This window comes from Squalius cephalus, assembly GCF_949319135.1.
Source record: "Squalius cephalus genome assembly, chromosome: 13".
Lineage (NCBI taxonomy): Eukaryota > Metazoa > Chordata > Actinopteri > Cypriniformes > Leuciscidae > Squalius > Squalius cephalus.
The window spans coordinates 16,891,271-16,916,674 of record NC_137134.1 but is presented as its reverse complement, the minus strand read 5'-3'; the positions used below and the strand labels follow the sequence as shown (position 1 = coordinate 16,916,674).

The 25,404-nt window shown below is 37.4% G+C and overlaps 1 protein-coding gene across 1 annotated transcript in view; it reads right to left on the bottom strand.

The window, feature by feature from the left end:
* The window catches only part of nek7 (NIMA-related kinase 7), a 67,011-nt gene that overhangs the window by 34,111 nt on the left and 7,496 nt on the right, over nucleotides 1-25,404 (bottom strand). The window contains exons 2-4 of the mRNA XM_079891264.1: nucleotides 10,952-11,031; nucleotides 5,012-5,149; nucleotides 1,386-1,448 (exon numbers count right to left, since the gene is read on the bottom strand). Coding sequence (XP_079747390.1) covers nucleotides 1,386-1,448; nucleotides 5,012-5,149; nucleotides 10,952-11,005 — 255 coding nt within the window. The 5' untranslated portion in view covers nucleotides 11,006-11,031. The remainder of the gene's footprint in view (nucleotides 1-1,385; nucleotides 1,449-5,011; nucleotides 5,150-10,951; nucleotides 11,032-25,404) is intronic.

Genomic DNA, 25,404 nt, shown 5'->3' with positions numbered 1-25,404 from the left:
CGACAGCCTATGACCCCAGCGCATTCGGTTGGCAAAGTGTTGTTAAGGAGCGTAACGGTGACCTCCGTCACCTTCGCCAGCTACATGACCTCTTCACCCGCCACCTCCCGTGGGAATGGAGACATCTCAGGGGGCCAGAAAGTGCCAACTTGCTTCTTTCTACCCTGTTTTTTCATATTGATTTTATCGGTGGAGGTTGCCAGGTCACTGTACTTTCAAGTTGCCACAAAAATCATTCAAAAATCAATGATATTCCAAGTATGTGAGTAAAGACAAACCCTTTATGCTCATTTGAGGCATAGAACTCTTTCAGCTTTGTAGATTGACTCCCACATCACAGTCAACACAATTCGTCATCTCTTGTAGAAAAGTAATTACTTCGGGTCACTTTGTGCACACTGCCCTTTTGTCAGATTATTACTGTATATACAAAAGAGCAAGAATATGAAAAAGCAGCAGGGCGAAAAAGGAAGCTATTATGCTGTCTCAAGGAAGATGCGTACAGACGGAGATGGAACGAGAACTGGCAATGGACGGCAATCGGAGCTGAAGCAATTAACATGACAACACAGAGAATTGTGTGTGTGTGTGTATGTGTGTGTGTGTGTTAAGGGAAGGCTTATCCGACAACTGCTACAAAAACACAACAGAGAAGAGAGAAGCCAGACACCTCAGATCAGCTAGACATCAGCTCTTATTGGTGTTGTCATTAACTTTCGTTAGTGCTTATGCTACCGTGAGCCGTAGCCTGTTTAAGGTGGTTTGATGAACGACAAACGATTCACAAAGAAAAAAGAGATTAAGAAACATCAAAAGATTCATGGGAGAATGTGCTAAATTTCCTTAATGTTGCAGTGTTACCTTCATCCTCAATGTAGTGATTGATAAATAGTTTGGTAATTAAAATATAATATAATGTAAAATAATTGAAATTAAATACCATTTAATTGTATCGTATCCATGGCTTTGTGGCCAATCAAAATGTTAGCAGGGCATGTAAAAATCTTAAATAAAATAAATAAATAAAATAGATAAAAGTGAAAAATTGCTAGCCAGGAAAAAATAAATAAAAAAATGCCCGCAGAACGAGATAAAACCTGTATTTTGTGGCACTGCAAAGAAAAAGTGTCAATCTTGGCCTGGAGGAACGACACAAAGAGGACCGTGTTTTGCACTTGCCTAAACAGAAAGAGAGAGGAGAACAAGGAAGAGGGAGAGACGGATAGAAAGAGCTGAAGGTCTAATCCAGATCAATTGTTTTCTGTCTCTGAATCTCTCTCTCTCTCTCTCCCCGTGTTTCTCTGGTATCGGGTCTCGGCAGAGGCACCTTTAGAGATCCTAATAGCGGCACATGGTGTCGGTCTCTCTTTTCTCTGGTTTCTTACCTTCAGGAGATCTATTTCTTTGATGCAATCTTGCCGAGCTTTGGCATCCATCAAGTCGAATATCTATCAAAAGATCAAACGGGAGAGAGAAAGAGGAAGGAGAAAGAGTGTTATGGCATAAAGATGGAAAAAGAAAAAAACAAGTAAAAATAAAATGTTACTGGTACAGGGTGGTAGGGCAAGGAGGAGGGGGTACGTCACACTGAAACCCAGGACCCCCAAACCTCTGCCCCACCACATCTACACCCCTCCTGCCTCAAGCATACCCGTTTTCATATATTCACCTGTGTTTATGGTCTGGAGAGCTGTCAAGAAGACGGGAGTTCATTTTTAGTTCATCCGATTTCTATTACATGTTTCTTTAAAATACTTGATTTTGATTGGTCAGATACAGCACTTGGCAGTCAAATATTTTTGTATAATAACCGCTAAAGAGTTTATTTGTGATTGTTTCATGGCTGTCATATCACTTCACATTTTCTTTATTCTTGAAACTCAAATTAAAAGAGAAATCCGTATTGATTGATTTATTTAACTTTTAATTCATTAGTATTAATTAATGTTTTTATCTTTTAAGCGAATGTATTCATTAGTATTAATTACTATATTTGTCGATGTATGCATTTACCCATATTCATTTATTTATCTTTTAATTTTTCCTTATTTTCTTACCACTAAAATAATGCATCTATTTATCTTTTATTTATTGATTTGTATTAACTAATTTATTTATTAATATTAATTAAAAAAAATTTTCTCGTAATTTATATTTATTTAATTACCTACAAATGTATTTATCTTTAAATATTTGTTTTTTAATAATTTATTAGCATCAACTTATTTGTTTATTTACTTTTAATTAATATATTCAATATTTTGTTTATTATGTAAAATACAAATACATACATTTTTAAGGACACCATCCTAATAACACAATTTATTTTGCGATAATAATAATCAGCTGACTGTACATTATCTCTTAGAATTTCTGTTCACACAGAAAGTATTTTTCCATTCCAATGCTCTACTTTTCCATTGTTTTTCTATGTAAAGTGTGACCGTTGAGCTCACGTCTTTTGCAGCATCTCGCACGCCGCTCATCAATGTCAGTTCCAAAACAGTGGACCAATCAGAAGACCCCGGAGGCAGGGCAGCGGTTTGTTTACAGTAGCATGTTGGCATGGCAACGGTTTATTTCTGTTATTTACGTTATTTCATCACGTCTCAAAAAGACATATCGATACCCTCACGGTCTGCGCTTTTCTTTTTTTTTTAAACCATTCCTGAGCGTTTTTAGACGCAAGGATGCGTTCTGTGTGAACGGCCCCTAACTTATTCTAAAACAGCACAAACAATCTTGTTTTACAAAATCAAAAGCTGATAATCCTGACAGCATGTTAGATGTATCTGTTAAAACACTGTTTTGATCATATCTGTCCTGATTATGATAAAGCACAGTGTAAACAGCAAACAGAAATGTTAACATCGCAAGGCCAAAAGTCTAAAATCAAACCAAAACTTTCTAGCCTAAAGAGCGTAAAACTAGCCCTGAAGCAAATATTACATTCTTCATTCATGCAATCAGGGTTGCACAAAATTTGCATCAGGAAACATCACGTATATTCATTATCCTAATCACAAAAGGTGGAAATGTTGCCCATAGTGGACTTCCACCCAGACAAGCTCTGAACCACATGAAAAAATCAGTGAAGTTCACTGAAGTTTGCATTGCAATAAGTAAGAAATATTACGTTTCTGCAGCTCTAAATGTGTTATAAAGAAAGCTTGAATTTTTAAGTCAATATTTATCTACTATAACAATATAATAAGTGACAGTATTGCATGGATGAACTGCATTATGGGATATATTCACCGAGTTAAGTGTGTTACTACCTGTCATTTTATAATGGCATATACAAAAATACCAATTCTTTCTCAGCTCATCATTAGTGTTAATAAAGTCAGTGGTAGTGAGGGAGAAGACCACTGTGGTGGAGGAGCTGTGTGTGTGTGTGTTGGGAAAGCAGAAGCGATGGTATCCGGGCACCGCTCTTTTTAATCTAGAGCTTGCCAATTATTTCTTCCAGCACGTCTGCACATCCACAGGAAACTGTGTTTTGAGCTGGCTGTGTCTGTGAATATGTTTATGGCAAGAAAAGAAACACATTCAACTGTGATTATCAGCGCAAGAGTCAATCAGATGCCTGCTTCTGTTCAAATGAAATTTGAGCAAATGTACTGAAGTCTGTTTTTATGCAAGGGGTGTTTTGGTGCTTTCCAATCGTTCAACCCAATACTGTTTTTATCTCATTTGTTTTTGTTGTGCAAAATTCACGACTCGATGTAAAAAAAAAAAAAAAAAAACTACTTCGCTAAGCCAATGGCTTTGGATTAAAGTTGTTTCATTTGGAATTACGCATTGCAAAAAAAAAAGTACATTTAAAGTATTTGTATTTCCATTCAGATGAACAAATCTTGTTCATCAAGATACATGGACTACAATCAACTCTGGAAGGTTTAGATTCACGCTTCATTATTTACTATGACTGGACGGCATACCTATTATTTAACACAATAAGTGTTGTTCGGTCATTTTTGACCTAAATATTTTGGGTTTTTTGGGATGGTATGAAACTTGGTAAAGGTTTTGGAACTTGCTTGTGAACAAAAAATAAATAAATCATGGACATGATTCAAAAAGGTTAAATGGTCCTAAAAAAAAAAGTCACACTTGTACTGTTGGCTGTCAAAAATGACAGCATTATAAATGTATTAAAGCTGGAGACGAAATTCATCTAGTGGAAACGTTTGGTACTGCGCCCAAACAAATTCTTAGTGAAAGCTAATTTGGAACACAGCTTGTTTAGATTTATGGCTTTGATTTTCTCAGTTTTAGAGTAAACTGTGTTTTGGAAAATATATATTTCCTATAAAAGTTAAAAATGGTATTCAAGTTCGAAAAGTGAATAAATGGATTATAACTACTACATAAATATAATTTAGTACCATAAAATCTAAAAATACAAAAAAATGTAAAAACATTATTGAACTAAAACATAGTACATTCATTTCATTGAAAAAATAAATAAAATACATAAATCAGTCATTTTTGACCGACATGTGAACAGTACCGGAGGGTTAAACGACTGTTGCAACAGAAAATTGACAATATAGCTATTTGCAAGACTTATTCACACTTAACATTATTCATTTGTAATATTAACAATGTTATGTGAATGTAATTAACAAAATTGGTACAAGTCAATATAATGTAAATATTTAACCCCAATATTCATATTTAACAATGTAAACTTAAATAAAATATAACATTTCACAATGTTAAATGTCTTAAGTAAGGTTATTTCAAGCCATTTCAGAGCAAATATATTTAGCTATAATGCCAGGCCTATAATTTACCTTAAAACATACACTAAAAACCTAATTGCAAACATTAAGGGGTGTAGAATATGGTCATGCAGAATAAGGCATTACTATGTGTTTTTTGAGTACTACTAAACAGCCAATATCCTAGTAATAATATGCATGTTAATAAGCAACTAGAGTCGTGAGAACTGGACTTTTTTTGAGGGCATAAAAGACATTACATGACAAAAGGAAGTTCTTACCTGCACTTTTTTCAAAGCTACTGGAGTATGGTCTAGTATGTACGTAGCTCGATAAACCTCGCTGAACTGTCCCCTCCCGATCTTCTTTATAATGGCAAAATTGGCTAAATTGTTATAGCCCAGATCCTGTTGGATTTTCTGGAAATGAAGAACAAGATAATAAGTACATTTCAAGAAAGAGAAATGAACATCAAATGAACATCAGACAGCTTTTGTTTTGCGCTTTTCCAATCGTCTTGACAAAACAAACATGTCCCCACAGATCGGCCATTGCTAGCCAAACCCCGTGATTGTTTTTGTTTATATGCCAAGAGATGTAAGAAAACTCTCGAGGGCATCGGGGATAGGTGTCATTAGGGCGATATGTCAGGGCAAGAGAGTGTGAGAACGAATCAACATTAACCATCCACGTTGAATCCAAAACGCCGTATGAATCTTTGCCGTATACTGTCTGGACAAATCAGGCGAGTGGTGACATCCCTACTTCTGAAGTGACTTATGCTGGACCAGTTAGTGACAAAGTGCCCCGAGTGTTCTTCCCAAGAATTCGTGCGGCGCCTTGACACTTGTGCTCTAAAATTAAAAATCTAAACAAAACCCAGAATTAGCCCCTCGGAGATGGCGTGAGCAAATAAATAAATAAATGAATTAACACTTTGACCTTTAGAGGCTTTTGGAGTGTAAACTTTAATCCCGCAAACGTTCTGGCTACTGGAGGTGACAGATAGTGGAACGCAATGTCATGTCATGGCGAACTACCCAAAGTTGGCCATAAGATGGCCTTGAAGGCAAATTATATTGTGAAGATGGCAACGGTAGGGGAAGGATGACACAATTGTAGTCTTGTCAACAAATGAAATCTCTTTTATTTATAGTCTTGGCATGCATTTTCATATTATGGTTCCAAGTTAAGCTTAAGCTTCACACAACTCTCTGAAATGTTCATCCATTAAGATATTCAGTCATGGCAACAAATGACAGCTCAGTGTGAACGGCATCAGTGTCTTTCTTACAATACAAGAATACTTGGACGATCTGTCAAATCCATCAACATTATTGTGTAAAACTGTCTGATATATATAACAGGTTGAACTGAAATAAATGAGTTGGAGGAAGCACTGCAACTTGACTAGGTGCCGGAGGGCTGGATGTAGATCAAGGGGCGACCAATTTAAGAATTTCATTGTTTTTTAACTTGACAGCTTTAAGGGGAAAAAAAAGGTGTGAGCCAAAGAATTGCCCCATCCAATTAACACACTGAGGTAGCTTGTTTTTCCATGTGACAACACGCTCTCAGCCCCTTTGTCCAGGGACACATCTGGTGCAGCAGAAGAAGCGCTCTCTTTTCTGCCACCACAGCGAAGAGAGAAAGCTGGATCTGACTAAATGTAACAATATCAAGCTAATGTAAAAATACACCAGGTTTCTTGGCAACATGTAGTTATTTTGTGTCAAATCTAGAGAGGTTAAATGGAAAAAATATATATTATTTAAACAATAGAAAGTCGGAAAGTTCATGTTTTTCTACGGGGAAAAAACAGGGTGATCTAACTGAAATAAAATAAGTTAAAGTACTAAAAATAAAATGAAAATGGAAATAATTGAAGCTAAATAGAAATGTAAAAAAAAAACTAAAAATGAAAAAAGGTCATTCAAAATAATAAATAAGATATTATGTAAACAATGCTAAAATAACACTGATTAGTTCAATTATCTTAATTAAATTCAAATAAATGAATTCATTCATATTAAAATCTGCTTGACTGCTTTTATTTAAAACTTTTTCAGCCAAATAAAAACCATGTGGTGCAATCAGGTGTGGTACACCACATGAACTTTTCATGAAAACAGTATCATTTTCAAAACCATATGAATCCAACATGAATACACAGAGCACACAACTTGACATGTTTTTTTTTTAAGTAGATTTTCCTATTCTTTATTCTAGACACTCTTATACGTCATCGCCCCATAGATGATGCATACATTTTGTGTTGATTTGGTCAGCAGCGGATGGTCCGCAGAGGGGCAAGGCATTGCTTTCACTCCCCACATGGTTGCTTGACAAATGTTAGCATGAGCCTCTAAAGCGGCATGACAAGCGCATGCTGAGAGCAAAGTCGAGCTAATGTGTTCTGGCATGCGGCTCGCTAATCACACATTTACATATGCAATGACCTACATTTGCATGTCAGCTCGCGCACTGTCCGGCCTGATTAACGATGGGCACCTCCCAGCGCCGGGGAGGCCGGCATAGCGGCGGGAGGAGGCCAGAGGGTGGCGGCTTTTTTGGCAGCCGAAGGGACGCACTGCCAGCCAGGATTAGGCCTGACGCGGCCTGAGCTCCAGACACTTCATTAGAGGTAATCTGTTTAGCAGTGGGCAGTGTATGTAAACTTCACAGGCCATTTGCGGCACCTTTCTGCCCCCTGGCCTCGCCTTCAAAGGGCAGCAGGGGCGCCCTGACTGACAGCTTGTCTCATCCGTGGCTCTGCGCTGTCACACAATTTAGAGCACTGAGCTGACACGAGATGAACCGCAGCAGCCGAGGATCTCCACGACCGCCGGGGTCACTCGACAGCGGCGTGACGCAGTTTGTACAGATTGCAGCTTGCAGGAGGGGCGAGAGCTCAAAGGGCTTGTTGCCGCTCTGCAGGAAGTGGAGAAAACAAAAATAACACACGGAGGTGGGAGGAAAGGGGCCAAGGATGCCATGAATTGGGATGCTGAACAACTTTTATGCAGCGCTTTCCATTAGGATAGTCACATTAGATGGAAATGAAATGTCAGCGAAATTTTGCCAAAAAAAAAAAGGAAAAAAAAAAAGGCCAGTCTATTGTCAAAAGTGTAGCAATGTATAAAGCATAACTTACACTGGAGTCACTGTCAAACCAAACTGATTTCTCTCTCAGCACGGAAAATTCATGGGATCAACTTGAACATGAGTGAAATCTGCAAGGGGAACTTTTCCATCCTCACACAAAACTCTCAAAATTGCGCCGATTCCTATTGAAATGACTGGATTACGCTCACAAAATTTAGCTAAACAACAGTAAACAGTATCGCACCTTTCACTTCAAGGATGATGACTATACCAATAACTATAAAGTTATAATGAATCGTTCTAATTTTATGAGAATAGAACTATCTGACAAAAGAATTCGAATTCTATGAGAAGGGAAGATCAGGAAAGTCCTATAGTTGTGTATACCACAACTGTAACGATAACGGCACACAGAAATTATAGTTGGTATGACTTTCAGAAAGATTTTTTCTAGATGATGAACGATAAAAACAGTAGCACAGAATTCATCCTGCTTTAAAGAGCTCAAGAATTTAAAAACGACAAAACTATAGCACATTGATAATAAATATAATGTTATCGTGCATTGGTGTGGATACTAAAATAGTTATTCTTGGTGTGAATGGGCCTTTAGATCCATCGTTTCGGTTAAATAAATAAAAAAGGTCAGAGGAGACGGAAGATGAAGCAAAGCATGCTGGGTAAATGACTCAAAGGGACAACACATCACAGGAGCAACAGCAAACGATGGAGGGTTGGCCACTGGTGACACAAATGTAAAAAGAGAAATGCAGACATGCAGCCGTATGACAGGGGATGCGAGATAGGAGGAGGAGGAGAATGACGGAGGACGGGGCGGCAGCAGCGTGGAGACTAGGTGTGAGCTGACAGCACAACACTGCCAGCGGCTGCCAAGGAAAGGACAACCGAAGCGCTGAAGAGGTGGTGGAGCAGCAATGGTGGTGGTAGTGTTGGTTGGTGCTGGAGGGGGGGGGATCTTCGTGGTGGGGGGAACAAGGCAGGAGATCCTGTTCGTATCCTTTTCATCAACGTCTCTCTCCAGGCCCGGCCCATGCAATATTTATACCTCCTTCGCCCCGCTCCTCTTCAATCTGCTCCAGTATTTAAAGTCCTTGCTTTGCAAGGGGATTTTGCTTCGTCGAAAAATCCGCCGTGACGATTAAAATCGGATCTGAAGATCTCGCCCTCCCACTCGCTCTGAGAGCAAATGAGCCATCAAATATGCACGCCTTACCGACTCATCCGGCATCTCCTATGCATATCCATCAAACCTTGGGGACTTTAAGATATGATATCATATGCGTGATTGCATTCACAATTCAGCATTTTCTCTTGCTTTTTTCCAAGGAAATACGAGCTGAACTTGAATGCTTGTTGCGAGTCTTGTAAAAGTCATTCTCTTAAGCTGTCACGGTGTAATCCGTAGCCAGACGTACCTTGAGTGTTACCTTCAAATTAATGTCAAATGTCTCATATGTTTAGTGATAACAGCGGGCCTTAAGTTTTCACCCTCAGCTGTACTCGACAATATTTTGTAAAATAAGACCAATCATTATGACCGGTCAAGGAAGTTTGAGCGATATTGGATTTTGTGCAATAACTAAGGTTAAAAAAAGCATATTGGATTTTGTGCAATAACTAAGGTTAAAAAAAAAGCCAAATTCCAATTTATCGACCAATGTGTTTTTAAATAAGTATTGTTTTTAAATAAGTATGTTTGAGAGAGTATAGGAGCCTAGAATGTATGAAATCCCAGAAGCAGCTTGCAACCAAAAATCCCCAAAATAACCAAGAAATAGTTTTTATAAACTGATTTAATACATTTCGGACTTTTGTAGTTGTCTGGACTGAACCATCCCAAGAAATTAATTTATACACATTCAACATTTATTTTAAAACCTTCTGGATTCAGCTTTTCTCTTACCTTACCCATTGGTATCCATAAAATTCAATATATGTCGACTGGTAGACTTCTAATTCAAATATAAATCAAAGTATACAAGATATAATGTTAGTTTGAACGCAACGCTCATGGTAAGTCTAGCAATTGATTATTCAATGAAAGGTTAAAAAGAAGAATGTCTTAATTTTTTAATTAAGAGGGACTTTTAACAATAACACGCTTGGAAAATCTCAGGACTTCTTTTTTGAAATTCTCTCCAGATAAGGGACACCCAAAATACATTTTGTCAATCATCTACAACTTCAGTATAAACAAGAATGAGCAGTAACTTACCAACAGTAATATTTCAATACTGTTTTGTTTTCCTTTAATAACATCCGATATTAATAATTACACAATACTAAAAATATTAGTCCATAAACAATAATGATGTAAGAATTCACAAGATGAAGATGTTTTAACATTGACCAAATGACCAAAAACGGAATGTCTGTGACAAGGCGCATTTCACTTTTAAAACTTCTAATCTAATCTAAATCTTCTAAATATCCATTTAGTGAGGATAAAAAAAAGTTTAATGACTGATTTACACGCACAAGAAAGATACTGCCCATGTAAAAATTAATAAATAAATGAGGAGTGATATCTGATGTTCAGAAAGCTTGTATTGGCAGTCATTAATAAGCGAACAAACATTAAGACAACAATAATGGTGTCAGATGATTGGAGGAAATTAGTCTGGGCGTGTGAAAAGGAAGTACGACAAAAGAGAGATTAAGAGAGAGAACGATGAAAAGAGAGAGACCAAAAGACTGCTAAAAGCAGCAGATTTCCAACACCTCTGTCTCTGGCGCTGGAAACACATGATGGCTCCTGTGTGCAGGAAACATTGCTTGTGCAGAGAGCAGAATCTCATTATCACCTCTCACCCGGCACAGCAGAGAGACAGCCGGAGCAGACCGCCGCCTGTCTCTCTGCGGGTGGATTGACAGACACGGGGAGATTTGAAGGGGGCAGATGTGGATGTGGAAGAGGGCGACAGGCTCGTGCTACATGCTGCTAAGCAAGCAGGTGTTGAGTCAGGATGGTAGACGCCGAAAAAAACCCCAAAAAAACTCAAGTGTCTTTGTAGAACTGCTATATAATGAGATTACAAAAGAAAGTTTGGCTAGACTGTATGTGTGTTTGTGTTTATGTGTGAGAGAACACAAACCTGTGGCTGAAACACTGGCACCGGCGGCTGCTGGCCTTGTGATTGGGCGTCCATCGTGACAGCAGCAGTCCCTTACACCCCTGTGAAAGAAACAAACAATCTAAATAAGATGCATCAACCATTCCTGGCACGGCTACAGGAACAAACCCTCCCTCCGTGTAATAATCTCCAGTGAAGGTGGACGTGTGAATCTGGTAATAGAATTAGGGTCAGGAGAAGCGCTCCTGACAATCACGAGCTTCCGCGGGAACGGCTGGCCTGCGTCACCTCGCACGAGGAACCCGATCCGACGAGAACACAACACCCATTGTGTTAATGAGACCTGTCAAAGAGCCATGCTACTGGAGGCCCTTCAAACTGAATTGCAAATATAAATTGTTAAATCAAATGTTAAAACTTAAAGCCCATTCGTCGAATGCCAGAGGAAATTATTGCAAAAAAAAGATGCAAAAATATTCTTTGAATGGGTGTAACCAAAGTGGTCACAATACTAGTATAGACCGACAATTACAGTTTAAAACGAGAATATGTACTAGGTACAGGACCACTTCTGAAACTCAATATTATTATCAGTTACATGATCTATAAATCCTTCAATTAGTATACCGATAGATAATAATGTGACTTATTCTGTATTCTTCTGAAATCATCATTTCCAGTAGATTAAGTGGAGCTTGGTGTTTTTGCACAGGGAACACACAAATAATCAAATAACCACATTAAAACAGATCTAAATTATTAATCACAGACTAAATGTTGTAATTATTAGAAATTTAAACTAAATTATCCAATTAAGTCAACTTTCCTGAAACGCAAGTAAATGACGTAATATATACGTTTGCCCATGCCATTGGATTCCATCGTTGGGCCATTTTTTTAATTGTTTTACATTACAAAACCAAAATATATTTGGTTTTAAATTCTTCTTTTTTACATTTTGTTTAGAGTTAAAACTCAAAGTCTTTATTTTGGTGTGAAAACTGAAGGTAGTGTGTAGGCTGGCAACAGTTTTAATCCTGCCCATTAAAATGTTTGAAATGTGAGCGTAAAAATGTAGTTAACCTTGTCCACTTATCTTTTTCAACTCACATTATAAGCAGACCACACCGTGACCCACACTTGATGCACATTCAGAGATTAATTGTTCAACCTTTATTATCGACATTTACCGATAACTGTTTCCATGTAGTTCAAATCAGCCCGCTTTGTTGAAGACATTTTCCTGTTATCACTGTAAAGCTGCAACAATCTGTATTGTGTAAAGCGCTATATAAATAAAGGTTGACTTAACTAAGTTAGCTAATTAACAGCAATTTGTTTTCAAATATTTTGGTGGTCTAAGTATTGAGCAAAATGTGTTACTTTAATTTTTGAATAAATTCAAAAAAACCGTGTACATGTTATTTGGAATCATTAAATAATATCTGTCATCCTGATCTCAAGATATCCATTTTAGGACATTAACCACGAAATGTCAACCCAAAGATTGCTTCATTATTTTTACACACAAAACCCAAACCTTCAATAACGACCTCCCATTAAGAACCTAATATCTGCTTGTTGAGTCTACAGCTCCTCGAAAGCCTTAACATTAATGTGGGCACAATAAAGCGTATATGCAAGTAAGAAACAGTGAAGACGAGTTGTCTTCGCAGAGCCGACGATGAGAAGGAATAAATTAGGCCTGAGCTCTCATCGGTGACAGAGAGCAAATACAAAAGATGGCTGCGTGCTTTTCTTTACATCAAGCCGGGAGATGGGCCTGTGCGTGCAGCAGCCATCAAAATTTTTAATGATTGCTCGGTTGTCACTTCACTGCGGCGTGCAGCTCGGGTGAGCTCGCCGTGTCCTCACTGTACTGAAGGAATATGAGCGAGGGGTTACACAAAAAAAAAAAGAAACACTCCTTTCATAGAAAGGCCATTTACATGTCGCTCACCGTGGTGAACGTCCGTCTCCACGCGTTGTCAGGGCTGAGTGGATCGAGGAGCTCGAGCCAATTAAAATACCTCATGCCGGTGAACGGAGAAATGGAGCTGAAGCTGTCACCATGGCAAAATAAAATCAGCCCGGTTTGTTGAAGGTTAATAACACTAATTAAGCACCAACCCCGCGTCTGAGATTTGAGTGGCAGTGCGAGCAGGACAGGGTTTGTTGCCACCGAAGATTTGTTTCTGTTAGCCATTTTTGCAGTTTAGCTAAATTTGTCTCCACATTAAGGATTGTAGAAACTGCTTGCGTGACGCATTTTCTCTGGGGAAGAAACTAGTCATTAAAGCCACACATTTAAACAGCCTCTCTACGAGTATGTAATTAGTATTGGAAGAGTACGTTTTTAAATTAATGAAACACACCCGAGCTCCCAAAAAAAGGGTACTTATGTAACACACTCTGACTAAGTTCTTCCTTTACAAAACTTCAAAATGTGACTAAAGTGAATAATTCTGGGCACCAATTAGCAGTTTGAGACAGTCGTCAATGGACGCTCCTGTTGGCAATGTATTATCTCCCTATTATGATTTTTCTTTGTTTAACTGCACTGAACAAAATAACAAACTGCACATTTTAGAGTTGCCTTTTATTGTGGCCAGCCTAAGGCACACCTGTGCAATAATCATGCTGTCTAATCAGTATCTTGTTACCTGTGAGGTGGATGGATTATCTTGGCAAAGGAGAAGTGCTCACTAACACAGATTTAGACAGGTTTGTGAACAATATTTGAGAGAAATAGGCCTTTTGTGTACATAGAAAATGATTTTAGATCTTTGAGTTCAGCTCATGAAAAATGGGGGCAAAAACAAAAGTGTTGCGTTTATAAATTGTTCAGTGTATTTTACGCAATTCCATTGATTCCATTCCATTGATGCTGTTTGTAAATGTGACATTTCAGGGGAGGACATAAAGAAATGTATTGTATGATAAAATGAAAATAATTAGATTATAATGCTTTTACAACAAAATTATTTTAAAACAAAAGGACTTAATGTTTTAATTGTTGTATTGATATCACTAAAAATGTTAAAATAATCAATATTAAAATAAAACACTAAAAACTATAAAAAGGGAGATGGATGGATGGATGGATGGATGGATGGATGGATGGATGGATGGATGGATGGATGGATGGATGGATGGATGGATGGATGGATGGATGGATGGATGGATGGATGGATGGATGGATGGATGGATGGATGGATGGATGGATGGATGGATGGATGGATGGATGGATGGATGGATGGATGGATGGATGGATGTTTCAAGGCCGATAACCCCCTCTGCAGGTGACAGGTGTATATAATTTCGCCCCTTTGGTACAGAGTCTGTCTGGTATTTGCCAGTGTCAGCACGGGATGGGTTGCTCTACTTCAGTTTCAAGCAGTACAGATTGAGGCTGGCAGCAAAGCTTCTCTGATTGACCTATTCCGTGTCAAAATGACTTAAGGGCATCAGCGGTTTCCATCCGCAGCCCTTTGCCAACACCCTCATTAACAGAATCAATTAAAAATGCCACATGATATCAGCACAAAAGCACCCAAACAAGAATGATTACAGGAGTCGCATGCTATGGAGATGACTGTATACACACGCACGCAACACATTTCGACAACACCCAACTGTCTAGAGAAACATTCATCTGCGCTTTTTCCACTGGCTATTTACGGTGTCCACGTGGTTTACACAGCTGCATTGCTTGTAAAATTAACATACTGAAAAGAGGCCAACAACTAAGAAGCTATACATAGCTTAGCATGACAAAAAGGGCCATTACATGCTATGATGACAGTAGGCAACCTACTTGAAATAGAGGCCTGGGAGCTGACTATCAACGTAAGCGGCAGTTTTGCTGCATAGTCTCATAGAAAGACTTCACACTTTGATCTGTTTCTTCACTCACTCCATTAAAATTATTGAATGCAATTTTTTTCTTGTAACTAACATAAAGATAGTTAGAGCTGTGGCTTGGTGGTTAGACGTTCTACACATGGAGACATGGTGCCAGAAATGTAAGTTTGAATCCAACACTGACTACGTTTACATGAGCAACGATAATGATTTAATCTCAGTAAGATGTTTACATGACACGAGCAAACCTCTTCACTCCAGTTTACATGCAATTTTCATTATTCTGATTATTCGCTAAGAAGAGAGGTTACTTTTACCACCATTATACAAATGAACAAGTCAGATACAGTAGGCATGTTACCAGCCACTGTTTTAATCTACTTACATCAAATGCAAAACACATTTCTATGGTCGTATTGGAAGGTTATCCGGTGCTGTGATGAACATCGCAATGCTGCTGTAACTGGGTTAGCCAATGCTGCATCTCTTTCTTTGCGTCTCTGGGTGAAGACATGGACTGCGCAGCGAGTTGTGTTGACAGAGTTTAGCGATTCGGAGTAGAGGGAAAACTCCAGAATAATGTCACGGAGTTCATTCATGAAGTTGTGTGAATGACACACAGCATACTTTCGTCTACTGCACATACTCAGGCACAGGAGAAAGTTTAGTTGAACTTGAAGTTGTGACAGAAATGTATTACAATTTTACATAATGCAGAACAAATTTTGAAAAAACAGAAATAGGAAAAAATGGGCCATAAAAATCCAATCCCTTTCATAATTTTCCATATTATTCAATGAATACAATTCAACAAAAAGGTCAAAAATTAAATTAGAGTTATCTTGCTGGCATTGCAAGTCTAGAAATTATTATAGATTTGATCTATACCTTTTGCACATTAACATTATTCATTTTTACATTTATGAGCAAGCAACATTAAAATATGTTGCTTTTTTATATCAGTTAACTTTTCTAACACTCCTAACCCTGTCCTTAAATGCTAAAAGAGAACAAGCTAGAAGTCTTTATTGTGCGTGGGTGTCCATCAAGAATCAATGAAGCCTTCAGTTATGTGGAAATTATGAGTAATTGGCAATTTTACAAGGCATCAACTCCTGGAGGCTGAAGTGATTTTATATCACATTTCCAATAAGTGTGCATGTACGGCATACTTCTTTCTTAGAAGCAAGAAAAGTTAATCAAAGAATAGATTCACCCAGTGTTCCCATGTCCAGAATAATAAAAGTGGACATAACTGAACCCATCGGTAGCCTAGCAAGCACAACAGGGCAACTTAAGTGATCATGTGATGGCAGGCTGCCCTATATGTCCTTTATTCCCTGTTTCTTGGCTACTTTTTCATGCATGAAAAAGAAAGAAGTAAGAAGAAAGGGTGGAGGGTTGGATCAAGGAGTCTGGATGTTAACTGGTTCTGGACCTAAATTAGCCTTTCCTCACAGGTGTTCACGCAGACCAGATCATACGCAGATGAATTCAAAAGTGCATGAAGGAAAGGAAAGCCAACAGTAGAAGAGCATGGTATGAAGAGCACATGAAAGGCCGCTTTGAGCCTGTGAATATAGTAAAAGCAGTGGCCATGATTATAAGAATCCTTTTTATGACAGTGAGGCTGATCATTAATGATGGAATAGTTGGAAATTAAAAAGGACCGACATTTGCACATTTATTTTAATCAGTGCCGAAAAGAAACATGAGCATAGAAGTACAAGTCACCATGGAGAAGCTCAAGACATGTTTGAAGTTTCAGGATATCGTCCTGTTGATTTTGCAGCTATTTAACGATGCCATTTATGAATTTTTTCCTTGTCAAAGAGCACTTTTGATCTACTATCTGACTAACTGGACAATTAAGATATTTAACACTGTTCAATTAAAGAATAATGTTAATGATTGTATATATATATATATATATATATATATATATATATATATATATATATATATATATATATATATATATATATATTCACACACATATATACACTGATATTGACTAAAGAACTCTTGAATCTTTCATAAGGATTAATCTATATTTAATTTATAATTCATGGAGTGCAGACTGGTAAAGCCTGGCACAGGTAAATATGACATTTATTGTGGGTTTATGGGAGGATTGTTTGAAGTTCACTTAAATTAAATGTTGTTATATTTTTTAAGCCAAATAAAATGTAAAAAAAATTGATAGCTTTCAATTACACTGCAATGTTGAATGGCTATAATTAGTGTTTATAATTGGGGGGAAAAATCATTTTCACGAGACATCAGTAGCTGTATTAGTATCGGTGATACTGGCCTTCATTCATAAAAGATGCCATTAAACAAGTATTTAAAATATACTGTCTTTAAGTTGTCTCTACATTAATTTGGAGATTAACAGTGAAATTATTATACAGTAAAATGTATTAAAAATGTATATATTTATTTATTTATTAATTATGCAGGATTTAATCAGTGTCAGTATTAATTGACCCTTAAACAAATGCATATGTTGCACCATATGCTCAACACACTGCTGTATTAATGTTCAAATATTACAAAGAATTTCATTAATCTCAATAAACATTCAAGAAGCTTTATGTAAAGCAACAAATGCAACCTAACTGTATAATATCCTGCAAATCTACAAATGCCGCATCTAATGGGCTGTTTTCTTGTACCCTACAACGATTGCATTTCCATAAGGAACCAAGTCTTGTGGTCTTGAGGGAGTCTGGCCCGGCCATCCATATTCCTGCTCGCCGCCTATTTATAGGCCTCCTTTACATTTTTCACTTTCACATTTTATAGGGTAATGATTATTTCTCAGCGGAAGTAAATAGCACAGCACAAATGGCCTCTGCATGTGAGGGCCGGCTTTGATTTATACCCACACACAAAGTAGTGCGCAGGCCTTTGCCTTTAACACCCGACTCTATTTTACGGCAAGTCTCGGAGGAGCACGCTTTTGAGAGCACTACCGCTCTGCTTTGGGGTCAGAAACCCGCTACAGTAACGGCGTGCGAGCGTTTGTATCTCTTCCAAGTCGGCCTCCTTCAATCATCACACACACAAACACTGGATGCGGCGTAGGAGGCTGGAGTGCATGCAGGTGTAATGATCCACTTCACGTATGCTTGAGTCAAAAGGACGTGGCTCGGAGGAGCTGGCAGGGCAGGAATAGACACGGGCCACCTCGGCCTGCTGCCTTTTGTGTGCGTCTTCTCGAGGGCCAGTTTGATGAATCAGTTCTGGGCTTGGGCTTTTGTGAGTGTGCCGTCAAGCCTGCAGGTGTTTTATAGTGGAGGGTCTGAGAGGGAACAGTTAATTACCCTGCAGGGGCGCGCAGCTCCCCAAACGCTGTTTGATGTGCAGAGCTTGAGCGTGCTGAAGGGAGTCCTAAAGTGATGCAAATAATCCATTAGAGGTAACTTGACTAGCCTGTTGTCTGCGCAAAGATGACCGATTTGAATAACACAGGATGAGGAATAAACATTTTATCCAAATGCACTGAAAACATTCAGACCTCTTATAGTTAATGAGAGGGTTTTAAAGTTTATTGTGATGTTTATTTTATTTTTTTACATCTGTTGTCTACAATGATTTTAGGGCAACATTTTCATTTACATGTAAATTAAAAACAGGTAAACAGTTATATATTCAGTAGGGCTGGGGGAGAAAAATTGATTCCCCTTTTTTTACGATTCTAAAATTGATTTTTTTATTCCAGAATCGATATTCAATTGCTTTATTTTTGTCCGTGCTTGTAGATGAGGTTGACAGAAGTTAGCCACTTTCGTTCTAACAGATGATGAAATGTGTGAGTGTTGAGCGACGTAATATCCCAAGTGGACGCGTGGAAGAGACGTGAGACTGAACGCACTGAAAAGCCCTCGCGCTGCTCATATGCTGAGGGAGAGATAAGACAATAAAGCTGCACGATTCATCTTTAAAAGACTGTGATCTCGATTCAAACACCCACGCAATCTTTCAATTCATCTGTCTATTAGGCTAAACTTTGACAAAATCATATCGCAACATTCAAAGCTGTGTTGGCGCTGGCGCTGACCCGCAGAGTTTTCATGAAACAGCTTCACAAACAGTCTTTTCAAACTCATAGTATCATTATTTCTGTGATGCAATAGTTAAAATTAACATAGAAGTACTTGGATAAAAGTTTAAAGTTCAGATATGAACACTGATGTCTACGATAGTGATCAAAATCAGCTTTTGAAAGAAACTTGGTGCTTAAAATAACACATTTATCAATTACATTGTTTCGCCACTATGTAGCGACAAGTGACTTAAAAAATGTATTTGTTATTGAATCATTTATTCAAGAGAATGTATTATTGTATGATGCTTCTGAAATAAAAGTCAGAAAGATGTGATGATTTGTTTTTGTAAATCATGTACAGTCTGTATAAGTGTATGATTTAACTTTTCCCGATGGTCTAGTGTTAAAAAATTTACAATTATGCAATATCGAATCGCAATACTTGTAGAATCGCAATTCTTAAAAAAAAAAAAAAACGCAATACATATCGTAATCGGCACCCAAGTATCGTGATAGTATCGAATCGGGAGATAGGTGTATCGTCCCAGCCCTAATATTAGGGATGCACTGAAATGAAAAATTCTGGGTCGAAAGCGAAAATTCTGGATGTACTTGGCCGAAAACCGAAAACGATAATGACTAATTTCCTATTTTTTGTATGATTGTATTAATAATAGACTTTTTAATTAAATTCAATGATTTTATTGAATCGGAATTTTAAAAAATAAAAGCAAAAAAAAAAAATTAACCACACTTTAAAAAACAAGTAACACCAAAATTGGACAAAATATATTAAAATAATATTAAATATCATTCCTGCAGGTCTTGCACTTATAATGAAATCTATCTATCTATCTATCTATCTATCTATCTATATATCTATCTATCTATCTATACTGCTTATATAAATAAAATATAATTTCATATGTAATATTTCTTGTGTATAACCAACAAACAGCCCGAAATTAAGTGTTAATTTCCCAAGTGTAAAAAAAAAAAAAAAAAAAAACCGTCACTCACCATTAATAAACCACCCAAATATGAGATTTATCTTGGAGGGAAAGAAAACACCTGCCACATTTGGAACCACATAAAGTTTTTTTTTGTTTGTTTTTCTTCAAAATGCTGATACCAGTTGTCACAGCAATGTTCAATGAGCTCTTAAAAACACTACATTAAATTACCATTCACTGACACAAACATTAATAAAGTCACTCGACCGAGAAACATAAAATAGATGATATACAGCACTTCTTAACACCAAGACGTTTCACTCTACAATAAACAATGATTATGTCTTTTACATGACAACCTTATATCTGGTCAATCAGGTTGATTTGTATGTGCCAAAGTCAAGAACAGCCCATAGACAAACTCTTCAAACTCACATTACAAAAAAATAATTTGATAGATCTTTCTTTAAAGATTCAACGAGTTGTCAAGTGAATCAATGTTACTTCCTGATTGACTTCTAAAGAAAGCAGAGCATAAGAGACATTAATCTGATAGATCTCAGCAAGATCGCATGCACCTGCAGGCACTTGTTTTTTTTGTTTTTTTTAAGTGTAGTGAAAAACAGAATTTGGAAGAAAAAAAAAGCTATTTTCAAAGAAACACAGAAGCTCTGATCTAAAAGGTGATACCAAATGAGATACCTCATTTAGCCCCAGTTCTAAGGAAGCACTGCATGTACTCTTCCCAGAATACACTGCAATTCAGTGGAAAACAAATGCTGATAAGCATACTTATATTTCATTTAACCCTAAGTATCAATGAAAAATAAGCAAATAAGAAATTACTATTTCACGAAATATTTGTGTGATATTTCATTAAGTACTACAAAATAACAATTAAAATTGATATTACAATTTCAAATGATCAGTTTCAATCTAACAAGAATTAGGGCTGTCAACGAATATTCTAAATTCGAATATATATTCGAATAGTTTTCAAAAACAGAAATTCGAACGTGAAAATTAATATTCGAATGTGAATTTCGAATATGGAAAAACACGCCCGCGGAAGCAGAGGCGCGGCTGTCTGCTTTGCGAGTGGGCGCGCGCGCTGCCTGAGGGACAGGTCACACGAGTCGCACTGTCTAGCACAGCGTCACTGCTGAAAGTTGACAGTGCACTAAAAAGACAATGGAATAAATTGCAGTCAGTTTTTCCTTTTTTAATACAAGCACCAAGAATGTAAGTAGCCTTTTTCTTTTTTAATAGCACTATTTTTTATGAACCTCAGGGTAAAAGTTCTTTGTTGTCACATTCCTCTGAATTGTGTGCCTCATTTTATTTAACGTTAAACAGAAAAGTTCCATGCACAGCACAGCTCGCTCGGAGCGTTCAATGTCGGTTCTATACTGTAAAACTTCAATTAATGTTAATACATTTGTTTCAATCACTGAATGAAGCCTGCTATATTTGTGACAAGAGTCGCGACCTTAAATTGCTTGCACAAAACTCTTGATCAGCACTCAACATGTGCTTATTGTTGTTGTTAATTTAAACCGTTATGCGCAGAGAGAGAGAGAGAGAGAGAGAGAGAGAGAGAGAGAGAGAGAGAGAGAGAGAGAGAGAGAGAGAGAGAGAGAGAGAGAGAGAGAGAGAGAGTGAGCGAGGTCTGCGGTCTTGGCCATTAGTTTATTTACTTGGTTTTGTGTTGGTAATACATTGTCAAATATGTTTAAACTTAAATTAACTACCTATACAAGTAGTTATGTCTCTTTGTATTAATTTGTCCTGTTATTGGCGTAATGCGCGTCATTGACAAAATGCGCAACCAGATGTTCGAATAGTTCGAATATTCGTGTGTTTTTTAGAGGGAATATTCGAACGTCATTTTTGAGCAATTTTGACAGCCCTAACAAGAATTAATTATTTTACCCAAAATGTGTGCAAAACAAAATGTTCAATAAATATGCACTGTTCTATCTAATATTTGTGTGCAATATTTCATGTGTATGTGTCATATTTCATTTAATAAAAAGTTGATTTAAATTGAGTTAAGTCTATACAAAACTATTTTAACTAAGACATGAAAAAGTATCAAATTCAATCCAAATAATAATTTACTATTTTACCCAATAAACTGTGTGACTACATAAAAACTAACAATTTTCCCAATACATGCTATATTTTAATCATAAAAATGTCAATAAAAAAAGCTTATTCTAAATAAAAATGTGTTACAATTATCAGCATTTATTTGAGTTAGCATGTGGCTATGAATTCAGAAGACATCAAGGCTAATGTTTCACAGCCAACAAATGTTTTCTTGCATGATACAACTGCTTGTTATTTGTGGCCTGAAGACCCCTGGCTGTACCCGTGACCCAACGTGCGGCGGATCCCATGTCACGTGGTCTAATGGGGACTAATGTCACTGACCACAAAGTTCTCCAGCTAACCTCTGACCGCGACGGGATGTGACAACTTCCACTTCGGGCCTAAATTCCTTTTATTTGCCGCAGCCAGAGGTCAAGGCCACCAGCTGCAATCATGCTAACAGAAGCCTACAGTGAATATCCCTCCATCTCTCGCTCCTGGGCCCTTTCTTTCTCAGCTAAAAGTTTGACAACGATTTCAGTGGCATTCCAGCAATCACTGAACGCACGATACATTATTACCGTTATGCTCTGTATCACGCAGAACCAAAACAACAGATGTTGATCATGCTTCATTTCTCTGGAATATTCATGATGCAATAATCGGACGCATATCATAACACGTTTTCTTCTGCGGCCTTTGACAGTTCGTCAACATCACAATTCAGTCGAGGAAAGAAACATTTTGTGTTTTTCTGCAAGGCGTAATGATACATGCCAATTAACTATTTCAACACCTTGGTCATGCAAAGAGATCTAAAATGTATTATAAAAACCATGTCAAAATTAGGGATGTGCAAAATAAACATTTAACAATATTTTTGTGTAATAGTTCATTCTATATATATATATATATATATTTTAAAAAAAAAATCAATCAACATAAAAAGTTTACTATTGTAATAAATATTTGGGCAACATTTCATTCAATACTAGGGATGCACCGATCCGATACTCAGTATCGGTATCGGCTCCGATACTGCCATTTTTGGCGGATCGGGTATCGGTCAGACGAGGCCGATCCAAATCCGATATTGTGCGTATACTATTCTGTGTTATTATTAAGCCCCACAAAAGACACACAAACATTATAAAGCACCATAAGTTTTCGTGCACAATATTATAAGTGTTCTGAAGCCATTATATAGTATAATATGAGATATAAATGAATATTTAAGTCGTTAAATTCAAGATCACGTAAAGGTTTCCCTCAGCTGCAGCTGTCAATCATTCTTCATTCAGCACTCAAACAGCGCGTCGCGTTCGGTTATGACAGTTAACACGATGAAACTCTCTCCAAGATGATTCAATGTTACTATTATTATACTTGATCTGTAGATAAAGGTCTATGGTTTCGCATAAAACAACTTTATCTTGCTGGACTTTATTGCTGTACCTTAATCATGTTACTTTCTACCCCGGATGTCTGTTAGATCTCAACACTGGAGTAAAGTCAGTGCACTATTTGTTCTTCACACTGTAACTGAAATTTAAAACTGTTAAAAGAAAATGCTGAATAGACTATTGCATAGATAGATACTGTATACACTACGCATCAATATGTATTTTCTTTGTGCTTTAAACTTTTCAATGCGGACTCGACGCTCTGCGCGCTGTGACTCATGTTGCTTCAAGCGCATCATTCTGCGCTCGCGATGCGCATAAGCGCTTTGTGCCGCACTGTATTTCTGTATTTCATATTATAATACAGTGACGCAGTGAAAGATTATCAATAGCCGTTCTTGTTCTGTCCTATCTATTATGTTGCTACCTCATTAAACAGCTGTGGTATACATTTAAAAAATGTCAAAATTTTATAGTAGGATATAAAATTTTTATCTTGTTTTTCATGAATGTATTTTATAACAATACAAAGAGCAATGTGTAAAGTTTTACCAGATTTAGTGTTACACTTATTGTCTCTAATTTGTTCCCCACTAAACATTTTTTTTCACAAAATGTTCAGATTTTATACAATTATTGTGCACTCGTGATTTTTCTAGACTAAATTTTACTGCTGAATTATCCACTAATCTATTTTATAATAGCATTTATGTCAGATTATGATCATATATTTTTTGTTGTTGTTTTTCTTTTTTCAGTTCTTATAATCAGTTCAACACAGAGTTATAGAAATTCTACTTGATTAAAAAAAAATTGCGCTGGTATCGGTACGGATCGGTATCGGCCGATACTCAGAATTTTTGGTATCGGATCGGATCGGTTCTGAAAAAATGGTATCGTTGCATCCCTATTCAATACTACAAAGTATTAATTAAAAAGTTCAGTCCACATAAAAATGTACTGTTCAACAAAATTACATGTTTTCAAAATCAACTGCTTGGTAGGTCGATTGAACAACTAGTCTACTAATTTGTTTTAAAGGTGCTCTAAGTGATGTTGGGTGACGTCACTTCTTGTTGACGTTCAAAGTATTGTCAAACAAAACGGAGGCTAGCTCGACCCTCCCTCCTCCTCATCCCATCCCCTCCCCCTCCCTTCCGTGCTTCCTGAAACAGTCATGAACCATTTAGAAAACCAAACTGGATTTACCCGCCTGTCCAGCAAAAACAGAGCCACCTGAATGTCGGATTGGAAGCCCTTCTGCCGGCGGAGTTCTCGCCACCTTTTGAACACTTTTCTGATGCAAATTCGGGACTTCCCAACTCTTTGTTATTTAGTTATCGGAACGTTGTCTCTTTGATCGTGTGTCTGCCATATCAAAAGAATGTACATTTTTAACATTAGTCGTTGTCTAGGACATCTCTCCTCTAGCTAACTTCATGCTTCTCTCTCCTCCACTTAGAGCACCTTTCAAGGAAGTCATGTTACAATAGGCTATATGGCAAATAATATAGATAAAAAAAAAGTCAACCATAATAATCAACTGGTGGCAATTAAAAGCGCAAAGGAGAAAAAAAAAACAAGGTTCAGACATAGTGCCGGAAGGTTGAACGGAAGTTACCAAGGGGTGCTCAGTGGGGCCGTTTATTGATGCTGGCCGTTCATGCAGTGAGGAGCTCACAGAAACCCTGAGAGGTCTCTTCTCCACCCCATCTACCATTAGGGACTTCCCTTTCTATGAATCCCTTCTATGCTTATTCATCAATTGCCCTTCACCCCTTTCATGAAAATACATCTGTAAAACTCAAACCATCACATACCACTATCTACTAGCAGTGCTTCTTTCTCAGAACACAGAGCAGAACTTAAAAAGAATGTCTTTGGTGAATCTTTAATGGGGCGCAAAGGATCTGCCCTTTTCATGAGAGATAAGGGTGCCGGGGAAAAACGCTGTAGTTGTACAAAGATTGTAGGGCTTGCATTGCTCAGTACTGAAGTCTTATGCCCCTTTCTCAGTGATTTTACCAACCCTCTACGCACAGAATTGTAGTAAATTGGCTAGTACATTTTTTTGTTTACTCGCCAGACTGATATACTGTTTTATAT